The 25,484-nt window shown below is 42.5% G+C and overlaps 2 protein-coding genes across 2 annotated transcripts; one reads left to right on the top strand and one right to left on the bottom strand.

Moving 5' to 3' along the window:
* Window positions 1–3,798: 3,798 nt before the first annotated feature.
* On the bottom strand, window positions 3,799–10,392 carry LOC139405481 (uncharacterized). Its single transcript, XM_071147813.1, has 7 exons — window positions 10,229–10,392; window positions 7,248–7,568; window positions 7,082–7,126; window positions 6,926–6,928; window positions 6,571–6,699; window positions 5,939–5,988; window positions 3,799–4,200 (listed from the first exon to the last, which is right to left on the bottom strand). Exons 1-7 carry the CDS (start codon window positions 10,308–10,310, stop codon window positions 3,799–3,801), a joined length of 1,032 nt encoding a protein of 343 aa, XP_071003914.1. The 5' UTR covers window positions 10,311–10,392.
* Window positions 10,393–13,100: 2,708 nt separating this feature from the next.
* Window positions 13,101–23,734, top strand: LOC139405475 (splicing factor U2AF 35 kDa subunit-like). The gene is made up of 8 exons (XM_071147806.1): window positions 13,101–13,150; window positions 13,766–13,853; window positions 18,069–18,135; window positions 19,914–19,963; window positions 21,293–21,391; window positions 21,587–21,720; window positions 22,366–22,458; window positions 23,488–23,734. The coding sequence occupies exons 1-8, from the start codon at window positions 13,107–13,109 to the stop codon at window positions 23,648–23,650; spliced, it is 738 nt and encodes a 245-aa protein (XP_071003907.1). The 5' UTR covers window positions 13,101–13,106; the 3' UTR covers window positions 23,651–23,734.
* The last annotated feature ends 1,750 nt before the right edge of the window (window positions 23,735–25,484 follow it).

Below are 25,484 nucleotides of genomic sequence, written 5' to 3'. Positions count from 1 at the left end.
TGCAGGTTAAACATGGTGAGATTGTAGACTCCTAAATTGATATTGCATTTTGTTTAGGCAATTATAAAGCTAACTACCTTCTTCACATGCTGATATTGACTTTGGTAGTATTGTGTGTAGCTACGTTTGCTAGCTAGCTACTGGCCAGCAAGCCCATAGAAAGAGCATTGCATTGTGGGTTTTTTAGTCGTCTTGAGCTGCAACAGATTTCCACAATGATTTTCACGTTGCTACCAACCTTATTACAATGACAAAATAAAATAAAATTCACAATATTGTTCTCACATATTAGTGTTATGCAACACTGTAAATTATAGGAATGAGTGGTTTTGGGTGGATTTTTCCTTTAAATAGAAACATGAGGAAACCTGCAGGAAACATTACGCTGAAGTTCTTAGAACATTGTGTGCTAGCTGGGTATCCTGCACCATTCCCAGAACATTGTGGGAAGGTCGTGTGCAAAATAACCATAGGAGAACCACGCTCTCACCAAGGTCTAAGAAATATATGGTTCTCAGAACATTATGTGCTAGCTGGGATAACACATGCACACACACATACAGGAACAGTAGATCAGGCATGAACACACACACACACACACACACTGAAAGCTTCTCACTGCATCACAGGATATGTAACCGTGTGCTGCAACATGTGGGGGTTTTGGTTTGTGTAGCACAGGAAACCTCCTAATCACATCCCAGCACAAGAGGTAAACTGCAAAACACCCTGCACAACGACAGTAACACCTCAACTAAACCCAAGGCCAGGGGATTGTCATCACTCACAGTGATTTCACTGAAACTGGTTGATTACAGTAAGGAATGGAGAAGAGTAATATTGCAGTGAAAATTATACTATAGTAAATCAAATCTGATTATTTGTTTAAATAGGAAACACGCAATCACAGAAAAATGCATTAAACAAAACAATCAATCACAGTTACATTCACAGTCAACTGATTTCCACCTAATTACAGTGCAGTGGAATATTTCATGTAGGCCTCAAGAATCAACCTCTGTAAGAAAGTTGTACCTAAAAGGCCATAGTTAAAACTGACATTATCATTGGTGGAAGTTCAAAGTTCGATGCAGCCAGCTGATCGATTTCTGTAATACCAAGAATGAGTATCTGCAGCCCAATATGGCAACCGAAGTATGGGAGAGTGGGTGTATGGATTATTAGCTAATTGGGCAGATTTGTTGCTACTGAATACCGCTTTACGTGGCTGATTGGGCTACAAGAAGAGTCGATAAGACGGACCAGTGCACCGGGGTGGTATCGACATGCCTGCCAAAGTCCTTCCTACTGGGTATCATGCAGTGGAGGCTCCTCAGAGGAGGAAGGGGAGGAACATCTTCCTCAGTGAATTTCATAAAAATGTAAATAGCAAAATATTTTTAAGAAGTTAGCCTTTTTACATAAAACAAATAATTGATTAAAACACACTGTTTTGCAGTGTTGGTCTACAGTAGCCTAAACAGCACCATGGTGTAGCTTTCATTCATAGTCTAGGTTGAGGAAACCTCATGATGGGTATAGGGAAAATTTGACTATCATGTAGTAGCCTAAACCTATCACTGTTACATTGAACTGGGTGAATGGAATATGAATGACAGTCATCCAATATGCTGTAATAGAAATAAGGCCATTCTCATCCCTCATCGGGGCTCCCGAGTGGCACAGCGGTCTAAGGCACTGCATCTCTGTGCTTGAGGCGTCACCACAGACACCCTGGTTCAATTCCAGGCTGTATCACAACTGGAGGTGATTGGGAGTCCCATAGGGAGGTGCACAATAGGCCCAGCGTCATCCGGTTTTGGCCGGTGCAGGCCATCACTGCAAATCAGAATTTGTTCTTAACTGACTTGCCAGGTTAAATAAAGGTTCAAATAATAAGAATCTTCAATGGCACCGATTGCCACTGGTATCGTGGTCATGTTGCAGGCGGCAGCTAACGTGGCAATGTTTTCTCTCAAATTATTTTATTTAAAAGAGGGCAGCAGCCTACACAAGAAGTAACTAATATTGATAACCATCTAGATGTCACCTTGATACATACAGTACATACAGTCTACTACTCAATGGGGAGGACACGCATGAAAAACAAGAACACCGGGACCCAGTACCGTTCGCTCTCGTATGACAGGCACTACTGTCCAGCAACGGTGTGGGAAGTAGCTATCTAGTAGCCAATATCAGAGTGACAGTCACAGTAATATATCAGGGTGACAGTCACAGTAATATATCAGGGTGACAGTCACAGTAATATATCAGGATGACAGTCACAGTAATATATCAGGATGACAGTCACAGTAATATATCAGAGTGACAGTCACAGTAATATATCAGAGTGACAGTCACAGTAATATATCAGAGTGACAGTCACAGTAATATATCAGTGTGACAGTCACAGTAATATATCAGTGTGACAGTCACAGTAATATATCAGGGTGACAGTCACAGTAATATATCAGGGTGACAGTCACAGTAATATATCAGAGTGACAGTCACAGTAATATATCAGAGTGACAGTCACAGTAATATATCAGGGTGACAGTCACAGTAATATATCAGGGTGACAGTCACAGTAATATATCAGGGTGACAGTCACAGTAATATATCAGGGTGACAGTCACAGTAATATATCAGAGTGACAGTCACAGTAATATATCAGTGTGACAGTCACAGTAATATATCAGTGTGACAGTCACAGTAATATATCAGGGTGACAGTCACAGTAATATATCAGGGTGACAGTCACAGTAATATATCAGGGTGACAGTCACAGTAATATATCAGGGTGACAGTCACAGTAATAAATCAGGGTGACAGTCACAGTAATATATCAGAGTGACAGTCACAGTAATAAATCAGGGTGGCAGTCACAGTAATATATCAGGGTGACAGTCACAGTAATATATCAGGGTGACAGTCACAATAATATATCAGGGTGACAGTCACAGTCACAGTAATATATCAGGGTGACAGTCACAGTAATATATCAGGGTGACAGTCACAGTAGGAACATGCGTACAACCCATAAAGCAACAGTACACCCATCATCAATACTTCAAATTTTGTATTTAATATTTATTTAACTAGGCAAGTCAGTTAAGAACGCATTCTTATTTACAATGATGGCCTAGGAACAGTGGGTTAACTGCCTTGTTCAGGGGCAGAACAACAGATTTTGACCTTGTCAGCTCTGGGATTTGATCTAGCAACCTTTCGGTTACTGACCCAGCGCAAGGCTAGCTGCCGCCCCAATGAACAATCTTCAGTTTTAAACCGGAAAATGTACAATTATTCATGTAATTCTAACACTCAGACTCATCCTCTGGCTTAAAAACAGATGTCCCAACTCTCGCAGTATGGTAGCTCAATGTGAGGTACACTCATAGAAAAAAGGGTTCCAAAAGGGTTTTACGGCTGTCCCCATAGGAGTACCCTTTTTGGTTCTAGGTAGAACTCTTTTGGATTCCATGCAGACCCCTCTGTGGAAAGGGTTCTTCATGGAACCCAGAAGGGTTCTACCTGGAACCAAAGGGGGTTCTTCAAAGGGTTCTCTTATGAGGACAGCCAAATAACCCTTTTTGGTTGATGACAGCACCTAGTTGTGTCACAGTCTGGTTGAGTGTCCACACACCCACTACTTCCCTTTTGACACACCCATTCGCCCATACTCCGGTCGACACTTTGGGACGCAGCGACCCCCTTCTCGTAATCAGGGAGAAACAAAGACCAGTAGGACTCTGGCCCTCTGGGAAGCGGAGTTTTACTTCCTGGTTCCAGGGCTCAGGACACTCGTATGGCTGCGTACTCTGAGCCCTCTACCCGAGGCTGTGCAGGGTGCGCAGTGGCTCGAGGCTTTACCTGATGGTTTAGCGCTGCGTACATGATATCACTCTCTTCCTCTTTCTCCTTCCCGTTGCTATAGGTATTGTCCGTGTCCACCGGGACAGCTACCTGATTGGCTGCAGCTTGGCCGGGTGCCGGATGAGTGCGACGTGGGCCCCTGGCAGGTGCGTTGTCATAGATACAGTCCGGCGGTGGGGTGGGCTGGGCTTGTGCCTGGGCTTGGGGCCGGGGCTGGGCTTGGAGCCGGTCCTGGGATTGGTGGGATCGGATGCTTCCTCTGTGGTGGGATTGTGGGTTGGGTCGTGGGAATGCTTGCTGGGTCATTGGTATAGCCATATACTGCAACAACAAGTAAGCTACTTTAATACTCTGTGTATTTGCAACCCCCACCCTTGATTATAGAGGGCCACACCTGTGTCATGAAGTTGCCCTGTTGGGTGAGGTTTATGACCCCCCCATAAATACCTTTCCCCCTTTTCTCTCCCCTCTACAGAATGGACTCTTGGAAAGCCCTTTGTTAACGTAGAGAGAGTATGGTAACATCAAAAGGTTGGGGAATTTAACAATATTTCTGTAATCCAACCAGTTGAAAGTACTTAAAGAACATGATGTCAGATCAGTTGTTGTCTGGGACATTATTACTGATGACAGGACAACATAAATTGTATCTTGAAAGTCTACACATTCTCGTCTAGACATTAGATTCACATGGAATTGTTGTGCAATTTAAATGTTTAAATATGAAACTGTGTGTGAGAATATTAAATGTAATTTTAGCCTTCTAAATGAGAGAATTGTTTTCAAGTAATTTTATTCTCACTCAGTGGCCACGCTTAAGTGAACAGACATTGGTTGGAGAGGGATGAAACACGCCCTTCTCTTCCCCAGTATAAAGCCCCCGTGACCTAATTCATGTCAGACTAAGCAAACCCCAGTGTGAGCTGTGGTTGCGAATGGCTGAATATTCCCTCTACATAACGAAATTTACATGACAAGATCATGTGGAGGTGACGATCACCACGCTGGAAGGAGGAATTTCGACTAGACCAGCCAGAATACAGCACGAGCTGATTATGGCAACTTGGTATGAACTTTGAACTCCTATTCACTATAGAATAAGTGAGAAATTCTGTACATCAACTTATCAGCTGCAGCTGTAAACGTACGTGGCCTAGGAAAGGACAGACGATCTCCTGAGAACGACAGGCTACTTCAAAGTATCCGCTCTACAACACTACAACCAGAAAGATTCTTCAAAGGACAATGGCGATATCTGCTGGGCAAACCAGTCTTCCATCTTCAAACCATCTATCGAAGCGCAGCTCAGTGTAAATATATATCTTGCATTTTCAATTTCCGAATGGATGATTATTAGAATGCATAGGATTCTATATTTACGGTAGCATAGCTTCTCAAGGTCCGATAGAGACCCAATCCCCTTTGTCCCTCAGTTATCCCGCTCTTTCATTCAAACCCAACCCCCTTTCTTTGGGTAACCAGCCGTCATATCGGTTTCATCCGCTAGGGACTTTTGCTTTTATGACATGATTAGTAATCAATGTATGATCTATCCTGTGTAAATGTAATTCTGTGTGATTATTTAGGTATTTAGTAAATAAATAATTAAGTCAAATTTTGCATTGCTGATTCAACTTGTTAGCCAGGGTTCGTGCAGATAACCAAGAATTTTACGACATTCAGATGAGACTAAATAAGGTGATGATTAACAATTGACTGCTGTTGATTATAAAAGATCTTCAGATCTTTAAGAGTTTATTCGGAAAAGAGCAACTCTATAAACACTCTTCCGTGGTGCCCCAGGTTATTAACGAGTTAATTGTTGCATGGTTTAATTCAATCACGTAATCAAACGTTAGGTAATCGATTTGATAAAATAGCCTGTCATATAATTGAATCAGTCAGAGACACAACACCTGGGACTGACAGACAAGGAGTACACCAAAAGACTCCACCATGTTACATACTGTAAACACATTAAAGACCATCCAGAATCTGTACTAATAGTACTAATACAGGACTAAATGAAAGTTAGATGTGTAGTGTATATCTGTTTGACCTGGTTCTCTGTTTGGTCCTCTTTCCTTGACTTCCTGGCCGGACAGGCACCTGCAATTTCAAGGGAATCATGAACAAAACATTGAAATGAAAAGTCATATCCCAGAAATAAATGTCTGTATTAATGTACTATGGTCCTCATTAGTCTGTATTAATGTACTATGGTCATCATTCGTCTGTATTAATGTACTATGGTCATTATTAGTCTGTGTTAATGTGCTATGGTCATCATTAGTCTGTATTAATCTACTATGGCCATCATTAGTCTGTGTTAATGTACTATGGTCATCATTAGTCTGTACTAATGTACAATGGTCATCATTAGTCTGTACTAATATGCTATGGTCATCATTAGTCTGTATTAATGTGCTATGGTCATCATTAGTCTGTATTAATGTGCTATGGTCATCATTAGTCTGTATTAATGTGCTATGGTAATCATTAGTCTGTATTAATGTGCTATGGTCATCATTAGTCTGTATTAATGTGCTATGGTCATCATTAGTCTGTATTAATGTGCTATGGTCATCATTAGTCTGTATTAATGTGCTATGGTCATCATTAGCCTGTATTAATGTGCTATGGTCATCATTAGTCTGTATTAATGTGCTATGGTAATTGTGAGCATCTTACTTTTACAACCACGCAATGAGAGCATGGATATGGTTATCACCACGATGACAAACACCACAATCCCAGCCGAGGAGTAAACATAAGGCCACACCCACTCCAGGAAGCTGTCACTCTGACTCGCTGTACTGTCTATAAGAGAAAGAGGCCTGATTTCCACTATGAACAGGCAGGAAATGTCCCCCCACCCCACATTTGAATTCATAAAAGCTATTGGCCAAAAAATATACAAATACAGGAAATTAGTTAACAGCAAAATAATTCTGGCTAATTACACACATGCAGACACACACATGTTTTACATCAAAATGACGCTCCTGAATAGGAGGTTTGACTCAACATGGTTACTAGTTTTAACTGGCTGTTAGGGTGTTACTGGTTACCACAGTGTTTCAGAGCTAGGTGTGACATAGCATTGTGTTGTGGTGTGCCTTGAAGTACATTCATACTGCAGCACCTTTATGTTCAGTGTGCAATGCATGCTAAGCTATGAAGAGTCAAAATCTCCTCTTACTTGTTTCATTGTTCTGATATAAATCTGTGGTGTCTTCAATTCTCTCTGAAATACATAACAATTGACACCCATCACAGGGGGTTTGCTTCTACGAATGGGAAAAATAACTAAATGTTTGACTGATTAAACATTTCAAACTGAGAAAATGTATTAATAGATTGCTCACCTGAGACGATAACATTGATAGAATGACCCACAGCCGTGTGTAATTTACACCTGTATAGACCAGCATCACCTCTGGATATGTTTTTGAAAGTCAGAAATGAGATCCATGTAGTGTTTGTCAAATTTGTCAACTGTGTTTGAATGAGAGTTGTTGTGTTGACAGTTAGGCATATGTTTGACTCATCAAACTTACACCATGATGGTGTTGGTGAGTTAGAACAGAAATCAACAGAACAGTTCATCTTCAGTTTTTTCCCAGTTGAAGCTCTCCATACTGTGTTCCGTGTCACTCTAATCTCTGGGAAACAATCAGAATCTTGACCTGCAAAGAATTAAACTGAAGTCAGTCGCTGCCTGACCAATAGGTCCCCATAAGATCACCCATCACCTCTATATCAAATCATACCGTCACAGGTGTCGTTGGAAGTAGACCAAAGTGCAGCGTGGTGAGCGTATATTTTATTTTTTAAATGTCTCCAACAAACCAAGCAACAACCGTGAAGCTTATAGGGCTAAGTGTCACAAACAAAGTTAACTACCAACACTGAAGGAGGGAAAAAGGGCTACCTAAGTATGATTCCCAATCAGAGAGAACGATAGACAGCTGTCCCTGATTGAGAACCATACCCGGACAAAACATAGAAATAAAGGAACATAGAAAACAAAACATAGAAGGCCCACATCACACCCTGACCTAACCAAATAGAGAAATAAAACGGCTCTCTAAGGTCAGGGGGTGACACATACACACACACAAAAAATACTAATATTGCAACAATGGCTACAGGGACAGGCCTCAATCTTTCTTTAGCTGGATCCTAGTTGGTTGAAAATAAGATTTTTACTAAGATGAGAGGTGATTAAAGATTGCAGACAGGTGAAGGAGATTTTCCCCTTCATCAGAATTTCCCCTTGGTATCAGTGACAGTGACATGTTCATGACTAATAGAAGGGGGATACACACAGAGAGATAAAAAAAAAAGACAAAACACATTTCACATCCTAAAGAGTTGGAACTCAATTAGCATAAAACAATGGGACTACAGCTTCTAGGGAACTGAGATTCAACCCCACCTGCACTTATTCAGTGCTGCATCCTGTCTCAGACTAAATAGGACCACCTCATCATACCATGGGGGAACTAAAAGACTTTCAGACTTCATAATCGTCACTAAGGAACTGAGTATATCCAAAATGGTCTCAGTTTAACTCAGTATAACTGACCATCAATGACATTCTGAATGTCAATTAGTGGCATGGAGTGTCAGACTTCCCAGTATCAATGAGAGGACAGTAGAGGTGACAACACGATAGCATCATGTACAACTTTACTGTAGGCCTACCACACAATGGCACACAACTCGATTATACCTTCCAACCACACAGGAAAACCACAGTAGGGCTATAATAAAGATGCACTATGCAGAAATCGTTCCGCTCTTTCCTGGTTGCTAAAATTCTAATAGTTTGTCTAATTTCAGTTTATGTGACAAAAAAAGCAAGTATAGTGTAGAGAATTATTGTACCATCTAAACCGCTATGAAATATATTTTCCATAACCAAAAAGATTGTATTTTCAGCTGTTTGAAACTGGCGTACAAAACCGAAAGTACAAAAAATGAAACTTAAAAATGGGGAGTATAGAAATACCCCCCAAAGAACAAATCTATCGCTTATTAGACTTGCTTTCAATGAGAGTGACAGATCTATAACTCACATTTCTATGTGAATTTTGTTGGGTCGCCCAAAAAGTGACATATCACAGCTTTAAAAGAGACCACAGGTATGTTCACACAGAGAGATCTGACAGATATAGTATGACTCATTGTGATTAATAAAAAGCTACTGAGGAAAAATAGGGCCTGTATTTTCATAATTATCAAGTTATAATAAGTTAATATAACAGTGGACAGCAGGTAGTCTATGTCTTGTTTTGCACGCTTTGTACAAAATAATACAATGCAGTACTACAGGATATTTCTTAACGTAGCTCTTTATTAGCTAGCTACAACTGGCATGTTCACGTATCGCCAACCAGGATCAACTGACCATCACCTAACCAACTAGGTGGTCTTAACCAATCATAGCACAGTATGATACGACGGTAAAATGCATTCAATTGTAATTCAGTATGTCTACACATATGAATATTACAGTCTAGCAGCTAAGAGCGTTGGGCCAGTAACTGAAAGGTTGCTAGTTCAAATCCCAGAGCCGACTAGGTAAAATAATTTGTCGATGTGTCCTTGAGCAAGGCACCTTTCCCTAATTGCTCCTGTTAGTAGCTCTGGATAAGAGCATCTGCTAAATCACAAAAAAAAGTATAATATAAATTAACTCATGAATGTTGTTGTTGAAATCATATAAATTAAAATACATGACACTAGTATTGGTATAACTGAGATGTGCCAAAAAAACTATTCCAGCTGGGTATCAGTAAGCAACAAAATCTCTGTAATGTGTAATTATAAAATATTGATGTTGTTGATGGATTCAAAATGCCATTTTGTGAAATGTGGAGTATTTGCCATTCAGCGGAAACAAAATGGAAGCCAGAAGAGCGATTTGTTTCAACAACAACAACTGGAAAACAGGGAGAAGAACATGAACAACATAAATTATTCATCTTTAGGGAAGAAGATCGGGAAGAAATTAAGATGACTTTGAACAAATGTTCCTACCCCGCTAATCTATTATTTTAAGTCCCTTTATCTTTTTCTACAACAGGATATATTTTTTTCTGTCATCGAGCTCTCACACACAAATAAAAAAAAAAGTGTTTTTTTTTGCCAGGATGACAAAAACTGGAAGTCTTGAATGTGAGGATGACATTTCAGATATTTACAAAAATGTTCACTCAAAGAGAGTTGTTCTTTTATTTACCAGCAACACTTCTCTTACTGTGTGTTGAAACTGAACCAACCACAATACGCTGTAGTTTAATCACATACAAAACGTTTTTTTCCCCTGGGTCTAACTTACCATTGGCATCCCGGTGGAAGAGAAGCACAGCCAGGATGGTGAGAGGTAGGCTGGTCCAGGACCAGCAGTCACGGGGCCCCATGGTGACTTGTAGCCCACCGGCCTTCTACAATCAACTGGTTACACCAGAGGTGGTTTAGGAAGACAGCCACAGCATTGGTAGATGATCATCTCTCTGTGTGTTTGTGTGTGTGTAAGAGTGAGTGAAATACACTGTCTGTTCTCTCTCTCTCTCTCTCTCTCTCTCTTCCTCAATTTTAAATGTCTCTCACATCAGTCTTAACACACCCCAGCATCATAGTGTCGCCGTCACTGCACAAGTGTTTGTGGTAACATTTCTTCCGTTTTACTTCCTTTACCTACTCTCTCTTTCACTCTTTCTCTCCCTCCCCATGTGCTTCATCCTCTCTCATCTACATAAAGTTGGCTGTGGTGATCACTATAGATGAGATTAGGTTTATTAGTCACATGCACAAGGTTGCAGATGTAATAGCAGGGTACAGTGACATTCTTCAGCTCTGAGCTCCAACAGTGCTGGTCAAAGAGAAGTGGATGAAACAATAATAATAATAATAATATACATATTTACAACTGTAACAATTATAAATGTCCATTGGGGGGTGGGGGCAGGGTAAACGTCCGTTGGGGGGGACACAGGGGTAGCAGGTAGCTGACTAGTGGTGGCTATTCATCAGCCTGATGGTCTGGTGGTAGAAGTCTGACAGTTTTTGACATGATGTACCTATACTGCCCACGTCTGAGTGATGGAAGCAGGGAGAACAGGCCATGGCTCGGGTGGGTAAGGTCTTCTTATCACATACGACACCTGGTGTTGTAGGTGTCCTGGAGGGCAGGCAGCGTACACCAAATGGTGTGTTCGGCTGAGCGTACCACCTTCTGTAGAGCCTTGCAGGCTGTGATCTAGCCGACAGTATGCTCTCGATGGTGCTCCTGTAGAACACTGTGAGGGCCCTCGGGAACAGGCAGGATTTCTTCAGCCTCCTGTCAGTGTGGTTTGAAGAGTCGCTGTCGTGATTTCACCATGGTGTCAGTGTGGGTTGAAGAGTCACTGTCGTACTTTCATCACCAGGGTGACAGTGTGGGTTGAAGAGTCTCTGTCATGCCTTCATCACCAGGGTGTCAGTGTGGGTTGAAGAGTCTCTGTTGTGCCTTCTTTACCAAGGTGTCTGTGTGGGTTGAAGAGTCTCTGTCGTGCCTTCTTCACCAGGGTGTCCATGTGGGTTGAAGAGTCTCTGTTGTGCCTTCTTCACCAGGGTGTCAGTGTGGGTTGAAGAGTCTCTGTTGTGCCTTCTTCACCACGGTGTCCGTGTGGGTTGAAGAGTCTCTGTCGTGCCTTCTTCACCAGGGTGTCAGTGTGGGTTGAAGAGTCTCTGTTGTGTCTTCTTCACCACGGTGTCCGTGTGGGTTGAAGAGTCTCTGTCGTGCCTTCTTCACCAGGGTGTCAGTGTGGGTTGAAGAGTCTCTGTTGTGTCTTCTTCACCACGGTGTCCGTGTGGGTTGAAGAGTCTCTGTCGTGCCTTCTTCACCAGGGTGTCAGTGTGGGTTGAAGAGTCTCTGTTGTGTCTTCTTCACCACGGTGTCCGTGTGGGTTGAAGAGTCTCTGTCGTGCCTTCTTCACCAAGGTGTCAGTGTGGTTAGACCATTTCAGTTCCTCTGAGATGTGTACACAGAGGAACTTAAATCTTTTTGACCCCCTTCACGGTGGCCCTGTTACTATAAATCCGCTATGATCATGAACAGATAGATGCAGGATGTGTGACTGGTTATACAGTGAATGAAACAAATGTACATTACAGTAGGCTAAAGTTAAGCACATTATAGTAGGCTAAAGTTATACACATCACAGTAGGCTAAAGTTATACACATTAGAGTAGGCTAAAGTTATACACATTACAGTAGGCTAAAGTTATACACATTATAGTAGGCTAAAGTTATACAAATTACAGTAGGCTAAAATTATAAACATTGGAGTAGGCTAAAGTTATACACATTACAGTAGGCTAAAGTGATACACATTAGAGTAGGCTAAAGTTATACACATTACAGTAGGCTAAAGTTAAGCACATTATAGTAGGCTAAAGTTATATACATTACAGTAGGCTAAAATTATACACATTACAGTAGGCTAAAGTGATACACATTACAGTAGGCTAAAGTTAAGCACATTATGGTAGGCTAAAGTTATATACATTACAGTAGGCTAAAGTTATACACATTACAGTAGGCTAAAGTGATACACATTACAGTAGACTAAAGTGATACACATTACAGTAGGCTAAAGTGATACACATTACAGTAGGCTAAAGTGATACACATTACAGTAGGCTTAATATCTCATACAATATCTGTCAGATCTCTCTGTGTGAACATTCACATAGTCTCTAATATAACCCTGCTGTGGCTTTTCTGTGTGGTTGGAGGGTAATATTGAGTCATGTGCCAACATTGTGTGGTGGCTTTAGGATCTATGCTGTCGTTGTTTTGTCAGCTCTACTATCCTCTCATTGAATGATACTAGGAAGTCTGAAACACCTTACTACTAATTTACATTATGAATGGACGTTATACAATAAAGTAATCTTCTTTCCTTCTTCTTCATTCAGCGTAGCATACAGGCAGAGATTTTCTACAGGGCCCTAAAACAGATGAAAGGGCTTTAGTTATCATAATCTTTGGCCCTATTCATGAAATCAAAATGGATGCAATTGCGCCCCCATGAGAGTATTAAGGGGAAAAAACAGACAAGATAAGAGCGTATGCAAACGACAATGACGAAGAGCACAGCTTTTGCCTCTGTCAAAAAAGCGGCAAGTGTCGAATACATGACGTAGAGCACCATTTAGTTGACAAACCGAAGATGGCGGAGTACCTGGCCTCCATTTTCGGAACAGAGAAAGACAAGTAGGTTATTTCGTCTTTTTGTGAAACTGCTGAAATAATAATGCTAATAAAATGGCTATTCTGTAGAACGTGCACGTTTTAACCCAAAAAGCTACCAGGTTACTTACAAATACGACTGCTACTGCACCCGTTGCTTTTCATTCAGACCTGTGTGGCTAGCTAGCGTAGCTTCCTGACTATACTGTAGAAGGCTAGTTAACTTGCTTGAATGGAGGAGGCGGCGGCTTGGTTTGAAAATGCGGCATGTGCTGCGTCGCGTCAGTATCCCTCCAAATCGGCCAGACTAAGCTAAATCAGTCTTTATTTTCTAGATCAATTTAGTATCAAATGTTTTACGAGTCAGTAGCTAAATGGTTTGCTATTTAGTATAACCTCAAAGTTTGGTTTGCTAAGCTAATCTGCAGCTAACTAGCGTGCTACTGTAGCTAGCTAACTCTTTAGCATTGTCTCGAGACGACTCCAGTGGCTAGGTTGGCTACTGCACAAGTATACACCGAATCATGTTTTTGTTTTCCATTGTAGCTAGCTAGATGCAACAACAAACCTATACAAAGCGAACACTAACCTAGCCATTTATCAACATCTAATTTGTTTACTTTCTTGTCCATGTTCAAGGGTCAATTGTTCATTCTACTTTAAAATTGGAGCGTGCAGACATGGGGACCGCTGCTCTAGGTTGCACAACAAGCCAACTTTCAGCCAGGTAAGCGTACTTCTGTGTCTTGAATATGATTAGCTAGCTAGGGGTTTATGGCAAGCAATTGCCCGATGCTTGTGATATTGCCCACTAGAATGTATCAGGACTTCCTTAGGTTTCTTTGTTAGCTAGCTCGCGTTACTGATTATACTCACATTTGATTGTTTACTTGTTTGTGTGGAGATTGGACTTAACCTTGTGTAGGATCAAATAATCATTCATGAAGTACTGAAACATGCAGTGTTGTCAATTAGCCCTAATTCCATTCACGTGTGCAATGTTGCTTCCATGTTCCAATGGGCCTAGGTACATACTGCAATAGCATCATGTGGAAGAACAGGTTGCTGAGCAGATGTAAAGTAGACCTAAATGTTTGCCGATCTGTTTCCACTAACCCTGTGCACGTTTGCATTTCAGATTCCACGATTGGCTTACCTACAGAAGTGTGTGTGTATATAACATTGTGTTCTGTTGCCTTTCAGAGAACCTGCATTATGATTGATGAGGATAGGCTTGGCAGCATGTCAATGCTTCTCAGTCAATATTTATCATCAGAAGAGAAGCAACTGCTGTTGGTAGGGTGACCACATGTTTAAAATACCCACATGCGGGACAACAGGATGATTTTGCGAGACGTAGGCTATACTGTCCCACGAACGTGAATACATTTTTTTTTGCAGCTGCACCAGGGTAATCGAAGCGCATGAAGCCTACTCTTTTTCCGGGCTCGCACAAAATTTGGTGACGCAAAAGAGACCACATGTGTGGCTGTTATGAAAATCAGGGAATATTTGGCCAAGGAACCATTTCTGGTTTGTCAGAGAATTTAATACAGTTAGGAAGGAAGACTTAAAACGGGATTGAGTGAAGTAGCAGCAATTACGTTGAATGAGCAACATGAGTATGGAGTGCCTTACAAGTGTGACAAAATTACCTTCTGTCAGTCTAATATTTACTCTTGTATTCATCAGAAGCAACATTTTTGTAAGTAGTTTACTCACTGTCAGCAGCAAATCCCGAAAGGATTTGACATGTGATTTTGGTTGACAATATGACATTGGCCTTAGTCTCGTCTTGCGCTGTGCAGAATATCAGAGATCCTCAACGATTGGAGAAGTGTTCAACGTTACCAGTACCACTGCCGTATAATATATCTTGTCAAAAGTGCAACATGACTACAAAAGAGACGGTTAAGAATGTAAATTCTCATCAAATGAATAGGAAATCTGACTTAAATACAGACATCTAACTTTTTTGTAAATTAGTGGTGTTTTAATTGAATTTAAATGTGGGAGTGTCCTGCACAATCCGGGATATGTGGTCACCCTAGCCACTGGTAGGCTACTGCTGATTATGGTATGCATGATGCAATGGCAGATGGCACAACCTTGATGAAAGGAAGTAGTGTTATCTTGAATGGTATATATTTTCCTCCAGCCTGGGTCTTTTGACTATGCTCACATGGACATGAGGCCAACCTGCTCCCCTCCTATAGACGGCTCTTTGGTAGACACGGTGGCAGCTCAGTTCCCCTGTCCTTGTGCTTCATTAAACAGCTCAGCCACTTCATATCGAAAGACTCAATCTGACCCAACCCTAGGTCTCCCAACTCAGGATAGTTGTGCTTGGCCCTATGCGAACCATGAGAAACAAAACAAAGCTTTCTATCAGTAGACTGATTGGATGATTCTCCTCTACCAGAGCATGTGGGCGGAGTTGAGCCAGTCAGAAATCCCACTCATGGAGTGGTGCTTGCGCGGCGATCCAGGTCCTTTCCAATTGCTCTGCTAAAAAACCGCTCCGCAGACACAGAAGAAAAAAAAACAGCCGCTCCATTCGTTTAAATCACAATTTAACAAATAATCCTATAATAATTGAAAGCTTGAAAGAGGTAATATGCCAGACCTATTGAGCCAAAATCAATTATGGCATATTGTATAGATAATAGAACCAAAATTTACAAAACTTAGTTTATAAATACTTTGCTACAATAACACTCTTAGCTAGCTGCCCACCTCGTTCCTTTCTGTTAGCATGTACACGTAGTAAGTTCCCCATCATGCTTTCGGGATTTCTTTCAGATTCCAAAATGATTCTTTTTTGGTGTCATTTTTTTACCCCCTTTTTGTCCCTGATTTCGTGTTCACTATTTTGTCTCGTCACTCGTCCCCAACGAGCTCAGGAGAGGTGAAGGTCGTGTCGTGCGTCCTCCGAAACATGACCCGCCAAGCCGTGCTTTTTCACACCCGCTCGCTTAATACGGAAGCCAGACGCACCAATTTGTTGGAGGAAACCCCGTTCTACTGATGCCCGAAGTCGGCCTGCAGGCGCCTGGCCTGCCACAAGTCACGAGCACGATGAGCCAAGTAAAGCCCCCCCCGGCCAAACCCTCCCCTAACCCAGATGACGCTGGGCCAATTGTTACGCCACCATATGGGACTCCCAGATACGGCCGATTGTGACACAGCCTGAGATCGAACCCCAGGCTGTAGTGACTCCACATCACTGCGATGCAGTGCCTTAGACCTGGGAAGCCGCCAAAATGATTCTTTAGTTGTGGACACTACATCACCGCAGTCTCTCTTGGTCTTTGTAAGTCACCTTGATTATTATTTAAAAACCTTTTTTTTAATGGAAATAAGTAGCATACTTGATGGCAGTAGCTAAAGCAAGGGGCTATAGCAGCACACAGGTAGACTACAAATGCATGCTGGGCTGGGCATGCTCGGGAAGTGAGCGCTATTGGAATCGGGCAAGAAGGCTGACAGCCTTTGGAAACTCGCTGCATTCTCCAGTCAAATTGAGCTCGCTCCGTTCACATTCTGTCCTCTACCCCAACTTCTCTGAAATACAGCCCATAGATTCTAAGGAGAGATTCGACTCCTAAGTCAGTAAACACAATAGCGTATCTACGTCAGTAATCAGGGACCTAGACTCATTTGGAATTTACACAAATTTAATGATTTATCTCTTGTATTCTTGTCATCCCGGCAGACCATCTTGATTCAAAACATCTACCGTAACCCCCAAAACAGTGCACAGACGGCCGACGCCTCTCGCTGTAAGTCCAAAGATCTGTTAGCCTCAGGGGTTCAGAAATCCCTCCTTTCCCCGCTCCTGCTCCCCATATGTAGGTCACGTAGCAGCCGAGCTGTGAGGGACTGCCGAGCTGTGAGGGACTGCCGAGCTGTGAGGGACTGCCGAGCTGTGAGGGACTGCCTCACCTCTGTTAGCAGGGAACCCAACATTACAGTACCTCTCTCACACTTCGGCTACTGTAACTGCTCCTCCCAGTCCCCACCCCGAATGGCAAACCATTACTATCAGATAAATAAACAGGATGCTCCTCAATCTCTTTTGTATCGTCAAATATTTCTGTTTCCTCTGCCTCAGTCTTTGCCCTCTTATACACAATCTCTCAGCCACTCAAAACAAAAACATATTCCGTTCTGCTATAGGCTATATTGACCAATTTATATCCCAAACTACCTTGAGCACTATAAATGGGTAGACCTAGTTGCAACCCTCCACTGTGTGAGCAGTACCCAGTGTTGAGCCCTGTCTTACTAGAGCTGACGCCTTTCCTCTCACACAGGTAGGAATGGCTGTGGACTCTCACAGGAGACTCTGTCTGGGCCACGGTTCTGTTCTCTTCTGATGACTGACTTTCCAAACAAGGACCTCAGAACTAGCCAAACACCTCCCTCCCTCCATAGCCCAGAGATGGCTTCACATGTGCTTACTTAGATGACTTTTGTACTGTGGCCTATTCACAAACAGCTATTTCCTTTGGGAAAATGTGTTGGATTGAATGATCAACACATGAATATACCAGAGTCCTTGCTACTTCTCCAGTAACACTTGTCAGTAATGTCTCTTTTTAACTGGCATTACTTTGATTCGTTCTGAGTTCCTTGTGATTGCAGCCTCCTGTGAAGCCCTGGCAGAGACGTCTGTGGTCAGGAGACACGCCGTTACCTTCTCTTTCAGCATTTCAGATCACACCATGCACTCTATGGTTCAGAGCAGAGTTCCATAGAGGGGACTAATGAGGCTAGTTATGGCTTCAAATGTGTCCATTGAGGAAGTATTAGCTGACCCAGTGTGTTCTCTTCAGGGCCTGTTGTAAGGAGCATGATACTTTATCTAATTTAACTTTCTTCCCCCAAAACCCCATTTCTGCTTGACATGTATCACAAAAATGTACGTTTTGTATTTCAGACCATTGCCCTGTTGAACATTTACCGTAACCCTCAAAACACTGCCCAGTCTGCCGATGGTATACGCTGTAAGTTCCCCCTACATTTGCAAGGCCCTGCGGCATGGACTGCTCATTATATTATAGTTATCTGGTGTACACCTACCCACACTACAACAACACCCCCATTATATTATACTGTTATCTGGTGCACACCTACCTACACTACAACAACACCTCTATATTATACTGTTATCTGGTCTACACCTACCTACACTACAACAACACCCCCATTATATTATACTGTTATCTGGTGTACACCTACCCACACTACAACAACACCCCCATTATATTATACTGTTATCTGGTGCACACCTACCTACACTACAACAACACCTCTATATTATACTGTTATCTGGTCTACACCTACCTACACTACAACAACACCTCCATTATATTATACTGTTATCTGGTGTACACCTACCTACACTACAACAACACCTCCATTATATTATACTGTTATCTGGTGTACACCTACCTACACTACAACAACACCTCCATTATATTATACTGTTATCTGGTGTACACCTACCTACACTACAACAACACCTCTATATTATACTGTTATCTGGTGTACACCTACCTACACTACAACAACCCCTCTATATTATACTGTTATCTGGTGTACACCTACCTACACTACAACAACACCTCCATTATATTATACTGTTATCTGATGTACACCTACCTACACTACAACAACACCTCCATTATATTATACTGTTATCTGATGTACACCTACCTACCTACACTGAAACAACACCCCCATTTGCCAGGAAACAGTAACAATACCTTTTTTTCCTGGGAAACATTTAGTTTGTTTTTAGTAGCCTGGACCTGAATTCAATGTGCCCAGACAACACCCAGATGCTATTATATTCCTATTAGCTGAATCCAAACATGTACACTGTCATCCCTGGAGGCATCACTGATGTGAGCCTGGTGTGATGGGCTCAGTGTGGTTAGCTTTCCCCATGGCACACAATAATGCTGTTGCTCATGCGAAATATAAATGAAGTAGTGTTTGTGTCATGGAGAAGGCCAGACATGTCACTTGATCAATAGCTCTGAAAAGCATACCATTCCCACAGACCCCCTCTGACTGGCAAGATATCAGCTATATATTTGCCTAGGTTCTTATGTCGATTTAGTATGAGTAAATGTATCATGCTTGCATTATATTGCTTCTTGCATGAGGGTCATTCAGTTAAATACCAAGACCACGGGCAAGGGAGAAATGGGGAGCCGTCTGTCCTGTCCTTCAGGTTGAACGTTATGGGTAAAATACTCCTGAAATGCAGTGAATGTTTCTGTATATTTCTAGACTTTCAACTTCTAAAATTTACTAGTTTGCATGCATTTCTTGCTCATACTAGCTTCATCGGCACTCATTTTCAGCTCCACTGCCAGTGTTCTCAAACGCCGTCATTGGAGCTGGCTGGTGCTGAGACACTGTCATTAAGGTTGTTGTTCCAAAGTGGTGTCATCTTAATGTATACACGAACTTGGCTTAATTGATACAAATCTAATAGCTCACTGGCCTGATTTACTAAGCTGTTGCACCATTGTAATGTTTATCTGGGGATTTCCAAGGGGTATGAATTAACAGGGAGTTAAAATGGTGGCTATAGGACATGTGTGAAACGTACACAAAGTTAACTTGTATGTTAGTTTCATGGTTCAGCTTGGTATGTTGTCTATATATTCTCATAAGTCGTTGGATGTGAAATTGCACTGATGCAGATGCTTAGTGACTCTGCCTCCTCCGCCTAGCTGCTTTCTGACTGGTTATTTGTTCATGGTTTTAGGTGCCGTCAGCGATGTGGAAATGCAAGAGCACTATGACGAGTTCTTTGAGGTGAGTGACCTCGGCACGAGATACTTGTGATGTTTCGCCTCATCTCTTCCAAACCTGCCTGTTGCGCACCGGTCTCTAGATAGTCTAATGATATTGGATCTCTAAATAAAGTGTTGGTTCCATGAGCTGAAATAAAAAAATCCCAGGAATGTTCCACACGTACACATTTGTGTACAATTTCGTTTACATCCCCGTTAGTGAACATTTCTCCTTTGCCAAGATAATCCATCCACCTGACTGGTGTGGCATATCAACAAGCTGATTAAACAGCATGATCATTACACAGATGCACCTTGTGCTGGTGACAAAAGGCCACTCTAAAATGTGCAGTTTTGTCACTCAACACAATGCCACAGATGTCTCAAGTTGAGGGAGTGTGCAGTTGGCATGCTGACTGCAGAAGATGTCCACCAGAGCTGTTGCCATAGAATTGAATGTTAATATCTCTCATTAGCCACCACTAATATCGTTTTAGAGAATTTGGCAGTACTTCCAATCGCAGACCACGTGTATGAGGTCGTGTGGGCGAGCGGTTTGCTGATGTCAGCGTTGTGAAAAGAGTTCCCTATGGTATGGGCAGACATAAGCTACAGACTACTAACACAATTGCATTTTATCCATGGCAATTTGAATACACAGCGATACGTGATAAGATCCTGAGGCCCATTGTCGTGCCATTCATCCACCGCCATCACCTCGTGTTTCAGCATAATGCACTACCCAATGTCACAAGAAGCTGGACACAATTCCTGGAAGCCGACAGTGTCCCAGTTCTTCCATGGTTTGCATACTCACCAGACATGTCACCCGTTCAGCATGTTTGGGATGCTCTGGATTTACGTGTACGACAGCGTATTCCAGTTCCTGCCAATATCCAGAAACTAAACTTTGCACAGCCATTGACGAGGAGTGGATCAACATTCTTCAGGCCATAATCAACAGCGTGATGAACTCTATGCGAAGGAGATGTGTTGCGCTGCATGAGGCGAATGGTGTTCACACCAGATACTGACTGGTTTTCTGATCCACACCCCTACCTTTTTTTTTTTTTAAAGGTATTTGTGACCAACAGATGCATATCTGTATTCCCAGTCATGTGAAATCCATAGATTAGGGCCTAATGAATTTATTTCAATGACTGATTTCCTCATGTGAACTGTAACTCAGTAAAATCTTTGAAATTGTTTGCATGTTGCATTTCTATATTTTTGTTCAGTGTAGTTCTTAGTGGATCTTTTAAAGTGGGTCTCCATGGTGCTGCTTTACTTATCAATCAGTGATTGTTTTGTCAATGACCCTAACCCCATCTTCTGACCCTAACCCCTACAGGAAGTCTTCACAGAGATGGAGGAGAAGTACGGAGAGGTGGAGGAGATGAATGTGTGTGACAACCTTGGCGACCACCTGGTCGGCAACGTCTATGTGAAGGTGAGGGTCAGAGATCCCATGTCAGCCATGTTAAATTCTCCCTGCATCCATCTTCGGTGTGATTGCGTTAATCTGTCTGGAGAAACAGGAAAAAGTCATGTTTTTTATAGTAGCTTGTCTTTGGGTTCATCGACCTTCATCGGAGCATAAATCTGTCTAAAACATGGCCTCTTCTCTCTCTCTCTGTGTGTATAGTTCCGTCGGGAAGAGGATGCGGAGAAAGCGGTGATGGACCTGAACAACCGCTGGTTCAACGGTCAGCCTGTCCACTCAGAGCTCTCCCCCGTCACTGACTTCAGGGAAGCCTGCTGTCGGCAGTATGAGATGGGGTCAGTGTCGATCTCTCTTTCTGATGAATGTCTCTATACACTGCTGTGTGTGACAGTCGGTGTACCTGCAACAATAACCAGGCGCCTTGTTTCACCACTGCATTCCACCATATTTTTACAGTTCCACCATGTAATCAGTAGTCCTAAAACTATTTTCAACGTAAACCATTTACACCAAACGGAAAACGTTTTACACCCGAAAACTATAGTTTCTATTGGACAAATTCAGAATCCTCCCTGTTTTGTTCCATTTTCTTCCAAATGAATACACCCTTGGCTTAAGTTGCCACCTCTTATCTGACAGGAAGAATGTAGTCTTGTTTCCCTGCAGCATATATTAACTCAGGCTGTGTTGGGAAATGGCATCCTATTCCCTATGGGCCCTGGTCAAAGTAGTGCACTATATAGGGTGTCATTTGGGATGGTGCCTCAAGTGTTTTTCCATTGCAACACCCATCGTTTGCTTAAAGGCTACAGTTGAACTGTTTGGCTAACTCCAGCAGGAGAGATACATGTAGCTAGCTAGGCCTCTGCTTTGGAGTGTAGGGTGGTAAACGTGATAGTCAGTGGATACAGGTGGAGATTGGAAAAGCTTTTCTCACACGCGGTAACAGTATTAACCCCCTGCTTGCCTACCATCCACAGAGAGTGCACCAGAGGAGGCTTCTGCAACTTCATGCACCTGAAACCCATCTCCAGGGAACTCCGCCGGGACCTGTATGGACGCCGCAGAAAAGGGTAGGACGCATTCTAGGGAATGTTTGTATTCCAGGAAGACCTTGTTCTGTGTCACGGTCAACTGTTTCATGGGATTGAATGGTGAAGCATCCAATATTGTACTTGGCAGTGGTGTAAAGTACTTCAGTAAAAAATACTTTAAAGTACTACTTAAGTAGTTTTTTTGGGGGTATCTGTACTTTACTATGTGTGTATTTGATTGCTTTAACTTTTACTCTACCACATTCATAAAGAAAATGATGTACTATTTCCTCGTGATATTTTCCTTGACACCGAAAGGTACTCGTTCCGTTTTTAATGCTTAACGGGACGGGGAAATTGTCTAAATCACGCAAAGAGAACATCCCTGGTCATTCCTACTGCGTCTGATCTGGCGGACTCACTAAACACAAATGCTTTGTTTGTAAATGATGCCCGAGTGTTGGAATGTGCCCCTTTCTATTTGTAAATGTAAAAAAAAAAAAAGATTGGTGTCGTCTGGTTTGCTGAATATTAATATAAGGAATTTGAAATGATTTATACTTTTACTTTTGATACTTATGTATATTTTAGCAATTTACTTTTGATAATTATATTTAAAACCAAATACTTTTAGACTATTACTCAAGTAGGATTTTGCTGTGTGGCTTTCACTTTTACTTGAGTCATTTTCTATTAAGGTATATTGTACTTTAACTCAAGTATGACAATTGGGTACTTTTTCCCACCACTGGTACTTTTTCCCACCACTGGTACTTTTTCCCACCACTGGTACTTTTCCCACCACTGGTACTTTTCCCACCACTGGTACTTTTCCCACCACTGGTACTTTTTCCCACCACTGGTACTTTTTCCCACCACTGGTACTTTTTCCCACCACTGGTACTTTTTCCCACCACTGGTACTTTTCCCACCACTGGTACTTTTCCCACCACTGGTACTTGTGTAGTTGACTAAAGTAAGAGCCTCATTTTTAGTTGAGGTTTTTGAGTATTCTCTAGGCTGGTTAAGTTGTGCTGTGGTTCAAGCATTTTATTTCTCCCTTTCTAGCAAAGGAGGAGGAGGAGGAGGAGGACACCGCTCTCGCTCGCGATCCCGGGAAAGGCGTTCTCGCTCCCGAGACCGTGGCCGTGGTGGCGATGGTGGAAGAGGTGGCGGACGAGACCGCGAGAAACGGAGGTCCAGGGACCGGGAACGTTCTGGAAGGTTTTAAGATGAGCCAAGACCTAATTATCCCCCTCTTCCAACCCCTTGTCCCCCCTCCTCCTACCTCTCTCTCCTGTGATGAAAAATGTGTGTAACATGTTGGAATCCTCGTTAATTTCATTTCTTTTATCCCTTTTTTTAAAGACACAAATACAAGCTTCCGTTGCTTTCTCAATAAAACAGACTTTGTAGTGATTCTCTGCTGTGTCCTCTTTCATTGGTTGGTGTTGGAGTTACAATCTAGCAGGGATAAGACTGGGTGAAAGGGTTTACTGCACGGGCCAGGGCTCTCCAACCATGTTCCTGGAGCGATACCCTCCTGTAGGTTTTCGCTCCAACCCCAGTTGTAACTAACAGCTTATCAACCCAGAGGATGGTAGCGCTCCAGGAGCAGTGTTAGAGAGCCCTGGTATAGGCAATGAGCTTAAGAAATCCTTCTGCATTTATCACACGTTTGAATGTAATGTATGCAAGTGTGGCCGATGTGAAATGGCTGGCTAGTTAGCGGTGGTGCGCGCTAATAGTGTTTCAGTCGGTGATGTCACTCGCTCTGAGACCTAGATGTATAGCTTCTGTCCCTCTCCTCGCCCCAACCTGGGATCGAACCAGGGACCCTCTGCACACATCAACCACAGTCACTCACAAACTTGTTGTTCCCCTTGCTCTGCAAGGGCCGCGGCTTTTGTGGCGAGATGGGTAACGATGCTTCGTGAGTGACTGTGGTTGATGTGTGCAGAGGGTCCCTGGCTCGAGCCCAGGTTGGGGCGAGGAGAGGGACGGAAGCTATACTGTTACACAGGGTTTCCCCAAACTCGGTCCTGGGGCCCCATCTGGGTGCATGTTTTGGTTTTTATCCTAACACTACACAGCTGGACAGAGTTTGTCTGTTGGTTTTGGGGTTTTCCTTTCAATTAAGACCTAGACAACCAGGTGAGGGGTGTTCCTAATTAGTGACTTAATTGATCAAGTACAAGAGAGGAGGGAAAACCCGCAGACACTTGGCCCTCTGGAATGAGTTTGACAGGTAGAGTAAAGCTACTGTCACTGGGCATTTAAGAGCTGACCTTAAGCTTACTGACGTCATGATTTGACTTATTTTTCAGAGTTCCCAATTTTGAATGGAGCATTTGAACTTGGAAAAATACGAGGTCAAATCATGACGTCATTTGGAGCTCTAGAAAACGGCCTGAGATCCGGGGTTGGCTCGCCCCCCCTCCAAGTTCCCAGTTATTTGAAGTTATTTAAGTGTGTCGTGAGTTGTACAGTTGCCCGGTTCAAAACAACTGGGAACTCGGTGGGGGGGGAAACGAACTCCGACTGGGAAAAATCTTGTGAACGGTCACCCAACTCGAACTTCAGCCTCTTTCTAGACTCCGACCTGAAGGTCACTGACGTCATGATTGAACCTATTTTTCCGAGTACCCAGTTGTTTTGAACTCAGCAAATGTAATGACCGTGTACCCAAATGTATCCATCCGTATTATGTCTAATGGTTACGCATGGAAATGACCTTGGACAACCAAGATCAACAGTTGGAAAAATACAGTCCTCACAAAGAATAGTGACCTAAAAAAAAAAACATTTACGACCATAAACCATGCGTGAAAGGCACGTTAACGCATTGAATGGCACACTGGGATGCGCGAGTTGCGTATAGGCTCCGATGTTTCTGAAACTAATATTTGAAAAGGTTCTTTACTTTTTGGAAATTAATATAAATAGATCCCTGGTAAACTTCCATACGTTTTCGCCGTGTACTATTTGTTTCACCAAATCTGCATCTCTTATTGGAGGAGGGGCAGAAATAGACTCCCTTGCTGCAGCCAATCAAAGTGCGCCCT

Source organism: Oncorhynchus clarkii, unplaced genomic scaffold (assembly GCF_045791955.1).
Source record: "Oncorhynchus clarkii lewisi isolate Uvic-CL-2024 unplaced genomic scaffold, UVic_Ocla_1.0 unplaced_contig_8866_pilon_pilon, whole genome shotgun sequence".
Classification (NCBI taxonomy): Eukaryota; Metazoa; Chordata; class Actinopteri; order Salmoniformes; family Salmonidae; genus Oncorhynchus; species Oncorhynchus clarkii.
Note: the sequence above shows the minus strand (reverse complement) of the source record. Positions and strands in the feature narration are given on the sequence as shown.